The 16987-nt window shown below is 38.1% G+C and overlaps 1 protein-coding gene across 1 annotated transcript in view; it reads left to right on the forward strand.

The window, feature by feature from the left end:
* The window catches only part of LOC131035663 (THO complex subunit 1), a 211484-nt gene that overhangs the window by 122919 nt on the left and 71578 nt on the right, over window positions 1–16987 (forward strand). The window contains exons 13-15 of the mRNA XM_057967377.2: window positions 4473–4514; window positions 4642–4758; window positions 5102–5184. Coding sequence (XP_057823360.2) covers window positions 4473–4514; window positions 4642–4758; window positions 5102–5184 — 242 coding nt within the window. The remainder of the gene's footprint in view (window positions 1–4472; window positions 4515–4641; window positions 4759–5101; window positions 5185–16987) is intronic.

Consider the following 16987-nt stretch of genomic DNA (forward strand, 5'->3'; position numbering starts at 1 on the left):
GCCACCCTTGGAGTCTTTGATGTGTTCTTCAATGTCCTTGGCAAGTTCGCCTAACTTGAAACTCGAACTCTTTTGATAATGCTTGCACCTCCCCTTTGAAATTCGCTCCACCTTGAATACTCCAAATCGCATATGAAAGAGGATGCTTGAATAATGATTTAAAAATGAAATAAACACCTCCTTTTATAAGCGCTCACCTCTCACAATTACCTCTAGGCCGACTTGGTGAATATGAGATAATTAAAAGCAATTTTTAATAAAAACCAAGGCCGACTTTTGTAAAATAAACCCAAGCGCTCAATTTGTTTTTATAATTAATTAACTTTATGCCTTTATAATTAATTTTTTCGATTTTTAATAGGCAAAATTAATTAATAAATGTTATGCGTTATTTTTAAATGCCATTTAATTAAATTCTGAAAACCCATCGATTTTAACATTTAAAAATAAATTCAAAAACTTGTTTGAACGCCAAAATTGGAGAATTGAGAAGAGTACAAACCTCATCGCCCTGGTCCCTGACTGAGGGACAGGAGCGATCCATCACCTTGGTCATGATTCTTGCAATTTTGACGTCCAAAATCTTGATCCTTACGTTGTGATTGCCATTTTTGCTGGGTCCTTCGAGCTTGATTAATTTATCCTTACAAATGAATGTCCTTTAGATATGATATCGCCCTGGTCCCTTGGAGAGGGACAGGAGCGATCTTCATGCTTTCTCCTTGATCTTGCATTCTTTGACCTCCAATCTCTATCATAGGCGAAAAATAACATTGCTTCTTTACTCCACGCTTGTTCCACTTGATTTTTACAAGGCATTTTTGATGTTAAGAGGAATATCGCCCTGGTCCCTTGGAGAGGGACAGGACCGATCCTTGTCTTCTAGCTTGAAATTCATCGTTTTTGATTCTAACTCCTCGTTCATTGCCTTCCAAATGGCGTTTTAGACCCTTTGCAACTTTGTTTTGTCATAATCTTTGAAGAATAACAAGTGACTTAGCAAATATCGCCCTGGTCCCTTGGAGAGGGACAGGAGCGATCCTGGTGTCCTGGCTCAAATTTGCTAACTTTTAATCTTTGCCTCTTGTTCATTGCCTTCCAAAGGACGTCCTTGACCTTGCCTATCCTTGCCTTGTCTTGGTTTTGACAGGACATGAGTGTTTTGATGAAAATCGCTTTGGTCCTTGTCCAAAGGACAGGAGCGATATAGGCTCTTGGTACAAATTGGTGATCGTTTGACGTTTGAAGCCTTTGGTATATCACCTTCGAAGGACGCCTTAGACCTTTTACCACCTTGCAAAACCTTGACTTAACGTGATTTTTAAGAGATTTAGCCAATATAATCAATATCGCTCTGGTCCCTTCCTGAGGGACAGGAGCGAACTTCAAGTTTTTGAGCTTGTCCTTGCTTCCATCAACTTGCCATCACTTTCATCGCGTAGAATGAAGTCCCTTTGATCCCCTTGGATACTTGATGTTTGATAAACTTTCAAAATTTAGAGCCTCATGAGGATTTCGCTCTGGTCCCTTGGAGAGGGACAGGAGCGAACCTAGGTTTTTAAGTGCAAATCCTTCATTTTGGCGATCCTTGTAACTTTGTGCTTGATTGAGACGCTTCGAAATGTCCTTGCCACCTCTCACCTTGACTTGGAGTGGTTTGAATTTGAGGAAAAGGCAACATAACTAAGATATCGCCCTGGTCCCTTGGAGAGGGACAGGAGCGAATTTGTACTTGTAGTCTCCATCACACTTCGCCAACTTCCAAATTTATCTTCAACGGTCTCGTAATGTTCCCTTTCATTCATCCATGCCTTGGAATTCATTGTAACTTGGCAAGAAATTTGTATAAGACAAAAATCGCTCTGGTCCCTGCCTGAGGGACAGGAGCGAACTTAGGCATTTGGGTCCCTTGTTGACGTTTGATAATCTTCAATTTGTCTTCAACGGGTTCAATTCATCTCCTTTCTTGCCTTCAAACATAAAACTTGCTTGATCTTTGCCCAGATTGTACATTATGAAGAATTTCGCTCTGGTCTTTCAGTGAGGGACAGGAGCGAATTTGACCCTCTAGGCAAAAACTTCATCATTTCATTGTTTTTGATTAAGTCTGGATGCTCTATCATGCTCATTTGGTCCTTCACCATGCCTTTGATGTCTTAATTCGTCCAAACACGGTCAGGAATGGCTCAACTAAGCATTTTCGCTCTGGACCCTTGGCGAGGGACAGGAGCGCTTCGCCTTGGTCCTCCTGGGAGGGACAGGAGCGAAATTCGCTCTGGATCCTCAGTGAAGGACAGGAGCGAAATTTGACTTTTGAACTCTCTATCAGGATAATTTTTATGGAATATAACATTTAAGTATAAGTAAGTTATATTCCATATATACTTTCAGGATGTTTGAGAGTGGTTTCAGACCTCCAGGAGTTATATTGCAAAATCTAGTTTTTGGAGGTTTTTTCAGTTTCCAGACTTAGTCAAATTCAGGATCAGGACATTCTAGACTTAGCCAAATTTCAGGATCAGGACCTCACTCAAGCCGGACTTGCTACCCTATTGATCTCCCCGACAGCACTCAAAATGCAAAGGCCAACTAACAAAACCCTAAAAAACCTAGAAAACAAACCCTAAAAAGCAAAAAAGCAAGGGTCCCCATTTGCAATGGGGCGATGTGTGAAAACGTCACAACAGGTGGCTAGGCTAGAAAATCAGATCTTAAAAATATTCAAATGACCATCAATTTGTGGCACCCATCTATGAGGAAGTCAAATAACCAATGGCCAAAATAAAATGATATCCAGTATTTCTGAAAAAGCACACCAACACATTGAAAAAGCACCAAATCACTACAAAACTTGAACGACACTCCAAGAAAGCACAAACCATACCAAAAACTAAATACCCATATCAGAAAACTGCGTAAATCTTCATCATCTCCAAACCTAAAATCATCAACCCAAGCCAAAATCTGTCAATCTCAAACCAAGAACACCAATCAGCTAGGGTGGATATTTCACCACCGAAACCAGCAACCAAGAAGAGGGTTTTCATCCTCAACTGGCAAAAGAACTCCCTGAGCACATTCTAGCAACATCTCCTTAAGTTGTCAAATCACCCATATGCTAATGAGAGCTCAAACTCATATTTATAAAGTGAGGGAAGAATTAGGGCAACTTACATTTGAATTTGAATCTTTTTCCCTCTCATTTCACTTTACAAAATACATGAAATTATTCCCAATAGGTATGACCCTTTTGAGCTCACTTAATAGACTTTTAAAAATACTCTATGGATCCTATTCTTGGTGTCACTTTTGGAGGCAATAATATTTATCTTTTATTTGCTAAAGTCCCCTTCATTTTGGCATCACTTTAGGAGTTCAACTTGTATTTTCAAAACAACTTTAAGTGGTCCACTTTCCTAGGCATTAAAATAGGAGAACACTTTAAGAACACACACTCTTCACTTAAGTTATAAAGTAACTTAATAAAAAAACACTAAATGAAACCTTAGAGTTCACCAAGGCATTGCACTCTGAACTGAGAGGAGATAGAAGCCAAGTCCAAGTGCTTAAAATAACACTTCTAAAAATAGCCATATGCTAAAAATAGAAACTTTACCAAAATACATTGAAAACACCTGCTAGAGCTCTCCTCAGGACACTGAGTTCCCTAACCACATCCACTTAGCTTATGGGAACCTGGGAATAGGCCAATGGAAACCTCAAACTGAATAGGTGCAAGAAGGGGATGTTACAGTTACGAGGCTCAACCCTTTCTTCAATGCTTGAAGACATCTTGATATCAACAATTAAAACTAATTGACTCCATTGCTGGTTTGATGTCTCTTTTCACTTGATATTTTCACCTCTAAAATAGCATAACTTTCATTGCTATTTTTTGCACTTGGTCCTCAACTCTTTAGATGTTGTATCTTCTCAACAATGTCTTATGGCTAGGTTCTGTCAACACTTGTTTCCCCAGCTGTTTGATTCTGAACTTAAACAAAATGAAAGAGACAATCAGCATTAATAACGAAAGATATGAGAAACAGGCATATTGAATTTGAATGTCATATTTACACATCAAATGTTTACTTTACCAAGCTAATCTTTATGACATGCATGATGACAGATTTAAATCAAATTTATATTTTGTTACCTAGATACTATGGACCAAAACATTAAATGCTAAAAGTAAATATGCATTCTACTCTAGTGGAAGACCCTTTTGTAAGTATCGCATATGTTACAATATGGTAGTTCTCGTTGCTGTTCCACGTCCAATCTCCATGACCTTTTAGCTTATGAATGAGAGGATAGCGTTCTATTATGTTTTGCACCCACTTTGAAATGGTTTCTTTACCTATCTTGTGTCTCACGTACTTTGGAATTGTCTTTCAAATTGTAATTTCTATTAGAAACAGCCTTTTAGGTGTGTGAAAATTCGTATAACTTGTTTGATTGTTTCATTCCAGAGTCCAGGAAAAGCTGACAAAGAAGCTCCAAAGGAAAGTGTGGTTAGTAGACTTGTATTTATTTTCATAGTCATTGTAAGTATAGATGATTCAGTAACTAAAACTAGCTTACTACTCTCCTCCCATTTACTAATTAAATTCATTGGATATCTTACAACCTGATGCTTAGAGAGAGGAAATTAAGATACATGAAGACCGTGTGAAGAAACTTCTCCAGATTATCCCACCAAAAGGAATTGAGTTTCTTGATAGCATTGAACACATTCTAAAACGTGAGCAGAACTGGGTAAGTTTATAGGTTGATGCAGTAACTCTTAAAGTTCTCTGTAGGCATAGTTTCATTAATTTTAGCTACAAATACAATAACTCAACTCTTCTTTAATGTGTTATCTCCTGTTAAAAATCTGAAGTTACTGTTCTAGCTTGACATGGGCCCCAATTGCAGGAGTATTTAGTGAGAATAGTTTTCAGTCCACACCTTTTTGCTGTTGTATGATTTAAATTTTAAGGTCAATTTGAATATTTCATGTGTGTTACCTAGGGTCCTGGGTCTTTCTACTGCTATAACCATATTTGTATGCTAATCATATGACTTGCACCTTTGTTTGCTTATTTGTTGCAATAAATAGGTTTGGTGGAAACGTGATGGATGTGTAGCTTTTGAAAAGCAAATACCGGAACGGAAAGTCACTCAAGATGGTGTTAAGAAACGGTATTCATTTTTAAGCTCACATCATTCTGTGTTAACATCTTGTTGGAGGACTGGGGCTCGTCTGGCATCTTGTTTTTAGTAGGCTTGATTTCCTCCGTGTTGTGTTGTAGTAAGTTATTATCTGGTGTCTTATTATTGGTGTGCTAACTCATGGCTGAAGTCCTCATCTATGATTTTGTCTGGATGGAGGCCAAGCTTTTGTATTGGGTGATTCTACACGTGAATTTGTACTTTTCATGCCTTGTGATTGTTGGTGTCTCTTTCCACCATTGCTACGCTTATGCTGGGAATTGAGGATATATGAGCCTAGCATTTCAAATATGAACTCTTTTCTGTTTGTAGCTGCATTGTTGGAGTGATTTCCAACTGTATTGGAAAATGATATGATAGAGTGGCATCTCTGACTCTGGCCGTCAGTTACGAATTGGGTGCTGCCCATTCATCAGAAATGATAACTCTTAACTTATTTTATCAGCAGTGTAATGTTTTCTTTCCAACTGTTGGTACATATGAACCTTGAGGCCATCCTTAAGTGAACTTTAAGTCATTAAGTGAACTTTAAGTCATATAGTTGACCTATAGTAGAGTAGCCGGAAACTCCTTTGTCCCTTCTTGGGTGCCTGTATCCCCGTATCCGAAATGGATACGTATCCAATACAGCTCGGATACTGTACCCACGTGTGCCCAAAAAACCTTGATTTTCTAACCGTGCCGGATGCCATGTGATTTGATTTTTTAAAAAAAAATTGACGTAAATCTTCCTAAATTTAATTTAAAAAAACTTCGTTCATGCATAAAAGAAAAAAAAATGGTATAAACAAAGCCTACACCAAATGAGAAAGACAAATGAAATGTTTTTCTATTTCAGTGACCCATTTTTTGGGTTATCTTCCAATTGAAATCTACTATTTTTGCATATTGTAAATTGTTAAATCAACGTATAATAATTTATGTGTGTATATTGTTTTTGAAGTAATGAAAATCTCCTCTAATAACTTAGAAAATTGTATTAAATATATGTGTATGTATTTTTTATGAATGACGTATCCAGCCGTATCCATATTGGGGGTTGTGAAAAATGGCCATATCCGTATCTGATACCTTACCCGTATTTATATCCGTATCTGTGTCCATGCAACTTTGACCTATAAAGATTAAATCAATCAAAGCACATGCTACAGTTCATCCCCTATTTTTTTTTTGTTTCAGGGATTTAATTGTATTGAAAATCCCATTAGGATGATTGGTTGAGTTCTCTGTAGCAGTAATGTCATGAGGGTGGAATATTTAACTTTACAGTCTATATAAATTTTTGGAGCTCATGTGAATATAATTTTGCAGCCAGCTGTGAAGAATGGTAGTGATGTTGATTGAGCATATACCTGGTTGGATCCTGCTAGATCATGGTATTTGTTATAAAGAAGAAAATCATTTTCTTTCTGGCCCAAATCCACATCATTTTAATTTAAGTGAGAGAGGTGGCCCTTGTGGTTTCCTAGAGGAGTACCAAATTGATCTCATGCTTTTGTATGAGTTTAGAAAAGTCATTATTGGGGATGCCAATTCCCGAGTTCCAAGAGTGGAAAGAACGCATAATTAGACATAGTGTTAGACTAAGTCACAAGGTTCGAGTTCGAGTTCGTGTTCGGCAACAATGAAATTCGGATGAAGTTCGGCTAGGGGGAAAAATTTGAAAATAAATTCGTCATTAAATTCGCGTTATATAAATTTGATCTTTTCAAATATAAGTAATTTACTCACAAAATTATAAACATAGTTTTAACATTACTATATTTTAGTTAATAAAATTAATAGTATACATAAAAATAGAAATAATATATTACATAAATGATGATTAAAAAATATATAAAAAGATAATGTAAAGAAATAATATTAGAAATATACAAATATTATAATTTTTTACATTATAGATATGTAATTTTATATATATATATATATAAGTTATTTATTACATAAAAAATAATATTAAAAATGTACCAAAACATATTATAAATAAATCATATTAAAAATTAATAAAAACATAATAACATAAATTATATTAAAACATATTAATAAAAAAAACCGAGGGGTCGAACGTTATCGGTATTGGTCTCATGGAAGTAGTCGTTAATCTTGAAGCTGTGCAAACCCAACGATGCTGCAGAAGAACCGACCTGAACAAGAACCTAAGGATCCCGCCTCCACTTGGATTTGATAAACCCCTCGTGGCAGACTGCCTAATGCGAGTGAATGCATCCACGACTGGGGCTAGAGCCTTGCGCCAACTAATATAATGGAGCCCTGGAGCCTTGCAAACCGTAGACAAAACAACCCACACGAGATAAAATGCAGAAAAGAGCCCTAATTTTTTTTTAAATATATTTTAAAAACCACTATGCACAAATATCTGACAAATTTCAACGATTTTTTTGGTAATCCTTTGAGGTTCGCCGAATTTTGAACTTCATGGCCGAAATTTGGCGAACCTTGTGACTTAGGTGTTAGATATAAGCTATTATTATTTATAATGAAGTAATGATTTATAATTTAGTTATGTCTATTAAGTAACTTACATAATGTAAGTCACATCCAATGTAACTTCCTTGAATAATAAATAAGAATGCATACACATTGCAATGTGTGCCTCATGAAGTATTCTCTCTCCAATTCTTTCAATCATTCGTTTGCAAGAATAATTCAGAGCCATTGAAGGTATCAATTCTAGTGAAGTGAGCAAGTGCTAGATGGGTATGCTAGAGCAAGATCTACACAATTTCCTAGATGCAGAAAATGTTGGCTAGGAAGGATATCATTCAAGGTAGTGCCAAATTATGGGAGGAAGAGATAGGGGTACGGTCAGCCACAAAAATAAAATCATAGATCATTGTGCATGTTGGTCATGACAATCAGGGGCTGATAGACAGTAGAATGCGTGTTACATCCCTCTTTACATGAATTATTTTATTTTGTTTTAGAGATTTATATTGCTAACATTGCAGTTGATATGAACATCAAAGAGATGAAAATATTGGCATGAATATTTATATTGATGTTGGCTAATATGTTTTATTTAATTTGTGTAATTGTGGAAGGCTAAGATTCAGCCTAACTATCTTTTTGTGTCTAAGTGGATGTAGGATAGTTAATGCTCTCAGAAGGGAGGGAGAGTATCATCCAAGAGAAGAATGTAGACCTTGGAAGAGGATGAAATTGCCATCGAGTCATGAACCTAGAGATAAGTTGGCCTTGGGTTAGAGTTTGTTGTTTCCTATGTCTAGCTAGTTGAGTTGTGACCTTGTCAGCTAGTTGGTCAGGTTTTGGTCTTTTCCTATAATCGTCTTAATGATTTAAAATGAGGGAATTGGAACTATAATTATATTTTGTAATAATTGAATTAAAACAAGATATTAAATAAATTCAATCTTAAATATATAATTGCATGATAGTAATTGAACATATACATATACATATAAGTGGAGAGCAACTTATACATATATTTATATTAATAATGTTATTGAGCAATGTATGGTTTATGCATACTATGACTATTATAGCCGATATAATATTAACGTTGCATAGTGCAACAATGCCACACTACAACGCCACACTACCCCCGTATGTAACAACCAAGACTATGAGTTACGATGGGAGGTCAAGGCTTATATATGCATGTTCTAAAGCAATTGAGGGGTTATACTCTTGACTCAAGCAATCATTACGTTTCCTCGTTACTGCAAAAAACACAAAGTCATTATCAAGTCCATTAATATCACTGTAATAGTAGAGAGATTGGAAAGAGGGGACAGGATAGGAGCTTCCTTTGCAACTCTCGACTCCTTCATTCATTGCTACTATATGAAAATATCAAAGGTCGAAAGAATGCTTGTAATTAATAAGTTGATTGAATTTCTCATTGCATTTTATGTCCAAGTCCTTATAATCATGCAAATGTTAGTTCAGATGAGATCATTAAGATCGATCACTGTTTTATTATTAAAATCCTTTGGTAGAATGTCGATGTGAGATCATTAAGGTCGATCACTATTTTGTTGTCATAATACCATGCATGATTAGCCCAACATAACAACATTCAAAGGATACTCGGTGTCTCCAAAACATTTTGTATATCTTGAAAACCCAAACAGGGCACTGTTGATAAGTGTAGATGTCTGTCACTCGAATTCAGATATCGAGCTCATGTCATAATTTCTGCAGAGCCGATTGGCTTTCAATCATCCGGTCATAATGAAGACAAGTATATCAATTCTGTATTATGTATTTAAATATCATATGGGTCGAAGAATGCAGATCAGCACAGTCACTACTATTATCTCAGTTAATATGTTAAAGTAAAAGATCTGACTATGTGATATCTCATGCATTGTCATTGAAAGTCAGACAATTGAGACATAGAAGGCCAATAGTGGTTAAATCATGTTTGGCTGATTGAGAAGACTGTTATTTAAGTATTTTTAAGTTAATTAATTGGTTGGAATCCATACAGGCCAGGGAAGATCTTTTGGTCAGTAACTATAGAGCAGTTGGCTTGTAGTGGACTAATGTTTTCCTTGAAGGTCGTTATGGGCCGTTAGTGTCTAAGGACATTAAATAGTTAGTTGTCTTGTGATCAGTTAACTAGTGAGTTAGTTGGGCGTAGGTGTGAGGTACAAGTCGAGTAAGGGTGGTGAATACCAACGACATGTTACAATTATTAAGCCTTGGCCAAGGTGGCGTAGAGCTATGTATGTGACTGTTAGTTCACATGAAACAGATGCATCCCTAGTTAAAATGGTCATACTAGTTAGGAGGTACCTATAGTGTGTGACCGAATGGTGTTGTGTAGATTCTAAACACTAGGCTCACATGGTAAATAGTCCTAGTCTTTGGTCAACACCCTTGTAAGGGTAGGGTCACTTCCAGAGGGAAGGTGTGCGGGGGACCGCTAGGTTTGTGGTTGGAGGTAAAGCCCTTGATGATGCTCTCCCTCTCCACAACAATGCCGAGACTTGTAAGAGTGAATTCAGTTGTAAAGTATTTTTGTGCAGTAATCTCTGAACCTTTCTCTTCCTTATGCATAATTGCTTGCTACATGTTAATATGTATTTAAGTTCAAGGAATGAAAGATTTATATTTTTGTATTTCCTAATCTAGATGAAGTTAGTTAGTTTTAGTTATGTTGAAGAACAGTTAGATAGTTAATTTTGTTACAAGCTAGGGTTGCCGTTGCCCCAAAAGATCGACCTGTCAATGCCTGATACAACCACTAGACTTATAGAATCCACAGGAGGTTGTTAAACCATGTCGCGAATCCCCGCGAGGGACACTGGCTCACTGCCAACAATCCCCCCTCCCAGCATCACTCGCTGCGGCCTGCGTGATTCGAACCTGTGACCAAGCTAGGGTTGTCGTTGCACCAAAAGATCGACCTGTCAATGCCCAATACAACCACTAGACTTATAGAATCCACAGGAGGCTATTAAACCATGTCGCGAATCCCTGCGAGGGACACTGGCCCATTGCCAACAAATTTCATTTTCAGCTGAAGTAGTTAGTTACTCCTTTCAGAAAAAAATGCATATCATGTTACTTGTAAAATATTTTATTTCATTTCCTATTTGTATAAGTTTAGCCCTTTACAACATAGAAAAGGGTAGCCATTCATGTGTAGAAACTTGATTTGTACAATAAAGTGCAGGGGAAGAGGCTAGAGCAAAGTACATAAAACTTGCACAAAACCCCATGCATTAAGTTGTTGGTTTTGGCAATAAGGTTCCCATCTCTTTTTAATACCTGTTATTTTAGTTTCATATTTTTTAGATCTATCATTTATGGAATTATTGTGTGCAAAGTAATCCATTTCCAAAAATTGTAATGGAATGTACTATAATTTAACAATAGTCAATCTGTTAACTGCTCTATCCATTAAATCAAATACATGAGATAATAGTAAAGATGACAATGCATACTAGATATGGGAGTAAAATGTATTTTTATTTGCACACGAAATTATTTTAGAAGAATACTCAAGATGGTCAGCCAAGGATCAAAGTTGATACGACTAGATCATACTACTTTCCTTGACGATACACAATCTATGTTAAAGACCTGATGATTGCAACGAGGAAGCCGACAAACAATTAATACATAGTGAGATATGTTGGCATCATTGTCATTGATGTCAATAAGAGTTGCAGGGATGTCAAGAGGTTGCAGAGAAGCAGGTAGCAGGTGTGCATAACACGAAAACAGGTAATACGCATAACATGCAGGTTATGCTACACAACTACACAGACGTTGGAGGTTGTAGACGATGTTGGAGCTGATCTACATATGCCTCACAGTGCGTTGGACCCATCGGGTTTGATTCTTGAAGACTGTAGATTCAAATTCGTTGATTCATGGCAGTTCAACTAGGATGGCAATTCGACTCGACGACGTTTGTCGCTTATCAGAGTATCGTGGTCAATTGGAAAGGCCGAAGTTGGATTTGAGTGGTCCTATATGTCCAGGTGTTCGCATTTGTACACGTGTCGGCGACTCAGTGGTTCGCTCAAGTTGTGCTATGTTCGTGTGGGACTCGTTATGTATGTGCTGGCATCCCGCTACCCCGCGATATGCTTGTTGAGCCTTGGTTGATAGTGTGGGACAAGAAAAGTCAAGGGGAAATATGTCCCCTTGCTATCTCGCATCACGTAAAGTGTGTGCATGATGTTCGTGTGGGATAAATGCAAGTAGGGTATAGCGACCCTCCCGCTAACCCGCGGCTTGTTTGAGTTGAGAATGAAGGTTGTGCGGGGTAAGAATATTAATGGAGTCAAAAGTCGCCCCCGCTATCCTGCAGCCATGACGACTGGAAAGAAAAGGTCTTGCGGGGTAAGATTGAAAGAAAAAGGCATGGCATCTCGCCATCCCGTGAGGACTAAAATTGAAGCAAGATGAGCTCACGGGGATACAAAGAACAAGGAAAGAAGTTGATCCTGCTATCCAGCGTGAAGTTAGGTTGCACGAGGAGACAAAAGACAAGGAGAAGTTAGAGGCTTCCCGCCATCCCGCGTCGTCAAAAAGTAAGAAGCAATGGTCATGCAGGGCAACATTGTTGGCATTGAGTTGTCATTGATGTCAACCGGTATTGTAGGCAGGCTATCGGTAGAGGTATGTCATCCGGTATGAAGAAGAATGTACTGGTATGGTGAAAGACAAATAAGGTATTGCGAAGATTAACATGAAGGCTTGTCAACCAGTATGGTGAAAGACAAGTAGTTGTTGAGACTATCAGTGACTTCACCGACATTAGGTGAGATGCATGTGCGTGTGAGCATGTTGAGTGATAACTGGTAGAGATGAGGTGGCAAACATGCAAGGGTCGGTGAAGCCTCCATCGATATGGTTGTTGAAACAACTAGTCGACATTAATGAAATAGCCAAAAATCACGGGATGGTAACTGACTGATGCGGCTCGAGGAAGGAAGAATGACAGAGAAAGATCAGGGAGTGGTTGGCACCTGGATCAAAGCAAAGAAATCAGACTGCAAGATCTCGAGAAGGAAACAACTGAGCTTTTTATGAGTCGACAGATTTCAAGGTAGAAAATCATGTACGGGATTGCTATCTTTAGCAAGTATGCATTGGATAATGGAAAACGTGTACAGATGCATTCCTCGAGTATAGGTGATCGATCCAAGACAGACTGGATCGGATCTCATGCAGATTCTGTCGGGTGAAGGAAACCCTAATTGCCCCAAGTTTGAATTGATTCTTGGCGGGAAAGCTAAAGTTTAAATATGATGACTTGAGACTGTGATTGCCACTGCTGTAGTGTGAAGACAAGTATAAAATTGCTGAGAGCCCAAGAGATAAACACTTGAAGTGTTTAGGAGCGAAGTATTGATTGATAAGGAGAAGCAGAGTAAACCGGTATAAGGAACAATCGGTGGAGAGTGCATTGAACACAGAGGTGACAAACTGACAGAAGTTGTGCCTGATTTAGAGTGATTGAGTGTGAGTTGAAAGAAGGAAGTCATTGTGAGAGGAGATTGAGAAAAGTGATCAGCAAAGTCAAGTTGCAGAATGAGTGGAGAGTATACAGACTGGTAAGGCTGAAACCGGCAGAGGAGAATATTGCAAGGCTGCAAAACTTCATTTGCAACAGTGATTTCCTTTGTATATCTGAGTTTTATATTGTTTTCACTAAGTTGTAGCTTAGTGCAGGGGTTGTAGCTCCTTTAGGTTGTAGCCTATAAATTGTGTAGGGGTTGGTGCTCCTTGGGTTGGTGCCCTAAATATTGTAATTAGAGATTCATTGTGAAGCTGGATTGGAGTAGAAGATCTCCAACAACTATTCTCACCGAGGTTTTTCCCACATTGGGTTTTCCTCGTATATATCTGGTGTTGTGTGATGTATTCTTTTGCATGTGTTATGTTAATGTTTTAGCAATTCCTTTCACACACCCTGCTCGCATTGTTTAAGTTACCGGTTAGCACTTAGTTTGTCTTATATATTACTGGTATCCCCTTGTTGAAGGAAAAGAGTTTAAATCACTGATTCACCCCCCTCTTAGTGATCCATTGTGTCCAACAAACACAAGTAGAAGCGAGATATGGTTCCTGCTCCTGCACCATTCAAGATGGGTGTGCGATGGTCATGCGGGATAAGGTAGTAAAACAAGAGAAGGATCCCTGTATCTGTTGTGACCATTTCACACATCGCCCCATTTGAAATGGGGACCCCCTCTTTTTTTTGCTCGTTTTTCGCTCGCTTTTCGCTTCGCTTTTAGGGTTTTGTTAGTCAGTCAATTGTCTGGATTTAGGGTCAAGCCTTAGGGTTTTAATTGTCGTCTTTTCAGGCCAGAATCCAGTCAGTTTTGAGAGCTTTTGAGCTTCCTTTTGTAGGATGCAATTTTGAATGCAATGATTTCGCCAAAATGTTCTATTTTCAATTGGAATTTTTTTTGAGTGCAAAGCTTAAATTTGTCTAAGTGTTGAAGATGAAGTGTGAATTTTTGTCCAAATGAGTAATTTTGACCAAATTTTGACTTTTTTGATTTTTGATCCCGGGCATGGGGAATGATTTGTTTTCGCCTTGTGAAGTGATTAAACTTGTGAAATCATGTTATTTTGGCCTGTACGAGCAAAATCGCTCCTGTCCCTCAGTGAAGGACCGGAGCTCGTTTTCAAATATCTTACTGTCCCTGCAGAGTCAAAATGAATTTCGAATTGGAAGTGATGAGGAAGGGCGTGATCTTTCCGTTGAATATAAATTGAAGAATTTCACAAACACGGAAATGCCTGTAGGAGCAAAATCGCTCCTGTCCCTCAGTGAAGGACCGAAGCTACAAATCAAATATTGCTTCGTCCTTGCAGGGTTTTTAACGACTTGACGATTTGAAAAGGTCCAAGGAAAGATGTTTTACCAAATGAATATAACTTGAAGTGCCGTCTTAAAGGGGAATGACTCAAAATGTAAAGATCGCTCCTGTCCCTCAGTCAGGGACCAGGGCGAAGTTCTTTGTAGTTCCCGTCCCTCTCAAAGGGACCAGAGCGAAGTTCTTCATAAGGCAAAATTCCGGCAGAAATCAAGCAAGTTATAAGTTTGAAGGCAAGAAAGGAGGTGAGTTGAACCCGTTGAAGATAAATTGAAGATTATGAAACGTCAACAAGGGACCTAAATACCTAAGTTCGCTCCTGTCCCTCAGGGAGGGACCAGAGCGATTTTTACTTTAGATGATTTTCTTGCTCAATTTGAATGGACCCCAAGGCATGGGTGAATGGAATGGAACATTACGAATCCGTTGAAGATAGTTTTCAAAGATGATAAAGTGAAATGAAGCCCACAAGGCCAGGATCGCTCCTGTCCCTCTCCAAGGGACCAGGGCGATATAATGATTATACTATCGTTCCTCCAAATTCAAGACTTTCTAAGACGGAGAACAAGGTGGCAAGGACGTCTTAAGGCATCTCCATCAAGCACAAAGCATCAAGGGTCGTCAACATTGAACGAATTACATCAAGACCCCCAGTTCGCTCCTGTCCCTCAGGAAGGGACCAGAGCGATATTGAATATATTGGCCAATTCATGCAAAAATCACGTTAAGTCAAGACTTTACAAGGTCGTAAAAGGTTCAAGGCGTCCTTTGAAGGTCATATACCAAGGTGTTGAACGTTAAAATGCTACCAATTTGTACAAAAGGCCTATATCGCTCCTGTCCTTTGGACAAGGACCAAAGCGATTTTTACTAAAACACTCATGTCCCGTCAAAACCAAGACAAGGCAAGGATAGGCAATATCAAGGACGCTATTTCGAAGGCAATGAACAAAGAACCAAGATCAAAAGTTTGCAAATTTGAGCCAAGACGCATGGATCGCTCTTGTCCCTCTCCAAGGGACAAGGGCGATGATCCTTCCAACGTTTAAATGTCTTGTGGAATTCAAGCGAAATGAGCATGGAATGAAAGAATAGCATTGTTTGTCCTTCACAAAGATGATTGAGGCTCGAATTTACAAAGGTCAAGGAGAAATTATGAGGATCGCTCTTGTCCCTCTCCAAGGGACCAAGGCGATATTTGCCAAAACACCTATTATCCTTCGAAGATCATAACAAAACAAGTTGCAAAGGGTCTAAAACGCCATTTGGAAGGCAATGAACGAAGAGTTAGAATAAAAAACGATGAATTTCAAGCTAGAAGACAAGGATCGCTCCTGTCCCTCTCCAAGGGACCAGGGCGATACCACATTTAAAGACATTCCTTCGCACAAACAAGTCAATCAAACTCGAAGGACCCAGCTAAAATGTCGATTTGAACGTGGAGATGAAGACTTTGGACGTCAAAAATGCAAAGATCAAGACCAAATTGATGGATCGCTCCTGTCCCTCAGTCAGGGACCAGGGCGATGAGGTATGTATATTTCATTTTCAAATTTTGGCGCCCAAAACAAATATTTTTGAATTTATTTTAAATGCTAAAATTCGATATGTTTTGAAAATTCAATTAAATGGCATTTAAATATTGCGCTTGGTATTATTTTATTATTTTGCCTTGTAAAAATCGAAGTCTATTAATTAAAAATGAAGGCATTTAATAATTAATTGTTAAATTATTAATAAAAATTAAATATTGCGCTTGGTATATAAAGGTCGGCTTTGTTATTTGTTTAAAAAATCGTTTAAATTGCCTTATTATTTACCAAGTTGGCCTATATGGGGGTGAGAGGTAAGCGCTATAAAAGGAGGGTGAAAATCTTCATTTTCACATTATCATTTTTTGCCATTTCACATGCGATTTGGAAGACAAAGGGAGAAGTGCGAAATTGAGTTCAAGTGCGAATTTCATTTCAAATTAGGGGGTGCGAATTCATATCCAAAGGAAGGCGCAAACATCATCCAAGGAGGTGCGAACTTGGTTTTCACTTGAGCGAATTGATAAAGGATCGATCATTTAAAAGAGATCACGTCAAGGACATACCAAAGGTGGCGAATTTGCCAAGGCATTAGAGAGTACGTCAAAGACTTGAAGGGTGGCGATATTGATAAGAAGGACATTTATTTGAAGATCACGTTGAAATATCAATTTTGCCTAGGCAAATTTTATTCATTTTGCATTCTAGAGTTAGCTCTCTATTGAGGTATGGCGATTTTTGCTTTATTGCTTTAATTTTGAACGTTAATCGTCATAGTCTAAATTTTGAATTTTGAATTTTGAATTCCTAGCTCAATCGTTTTATTTTAGGAAATGATAATTCAAGGACTTATCATGAAGTTTCCTAAAATATTCTCTAATCTATGTTATTTATTGCAAAATCTAGTTT

Source organism: Cryptomeria japonica, chromosome 6 (assembly GCF_030272615.1).
Source record: "Cryptomeria japonica chromosome 6, Sugi_1.0, whole genome shotgun sequence".
In the NCBI taxonomy this organism is placed as follows: domain Eukaryota; kingdom Viridiplantae; phylum Streptophyta; class Pinopsida; order Cupressales; family Cupressaceae; genus Cryptomeria; species Cryptomeria japonica.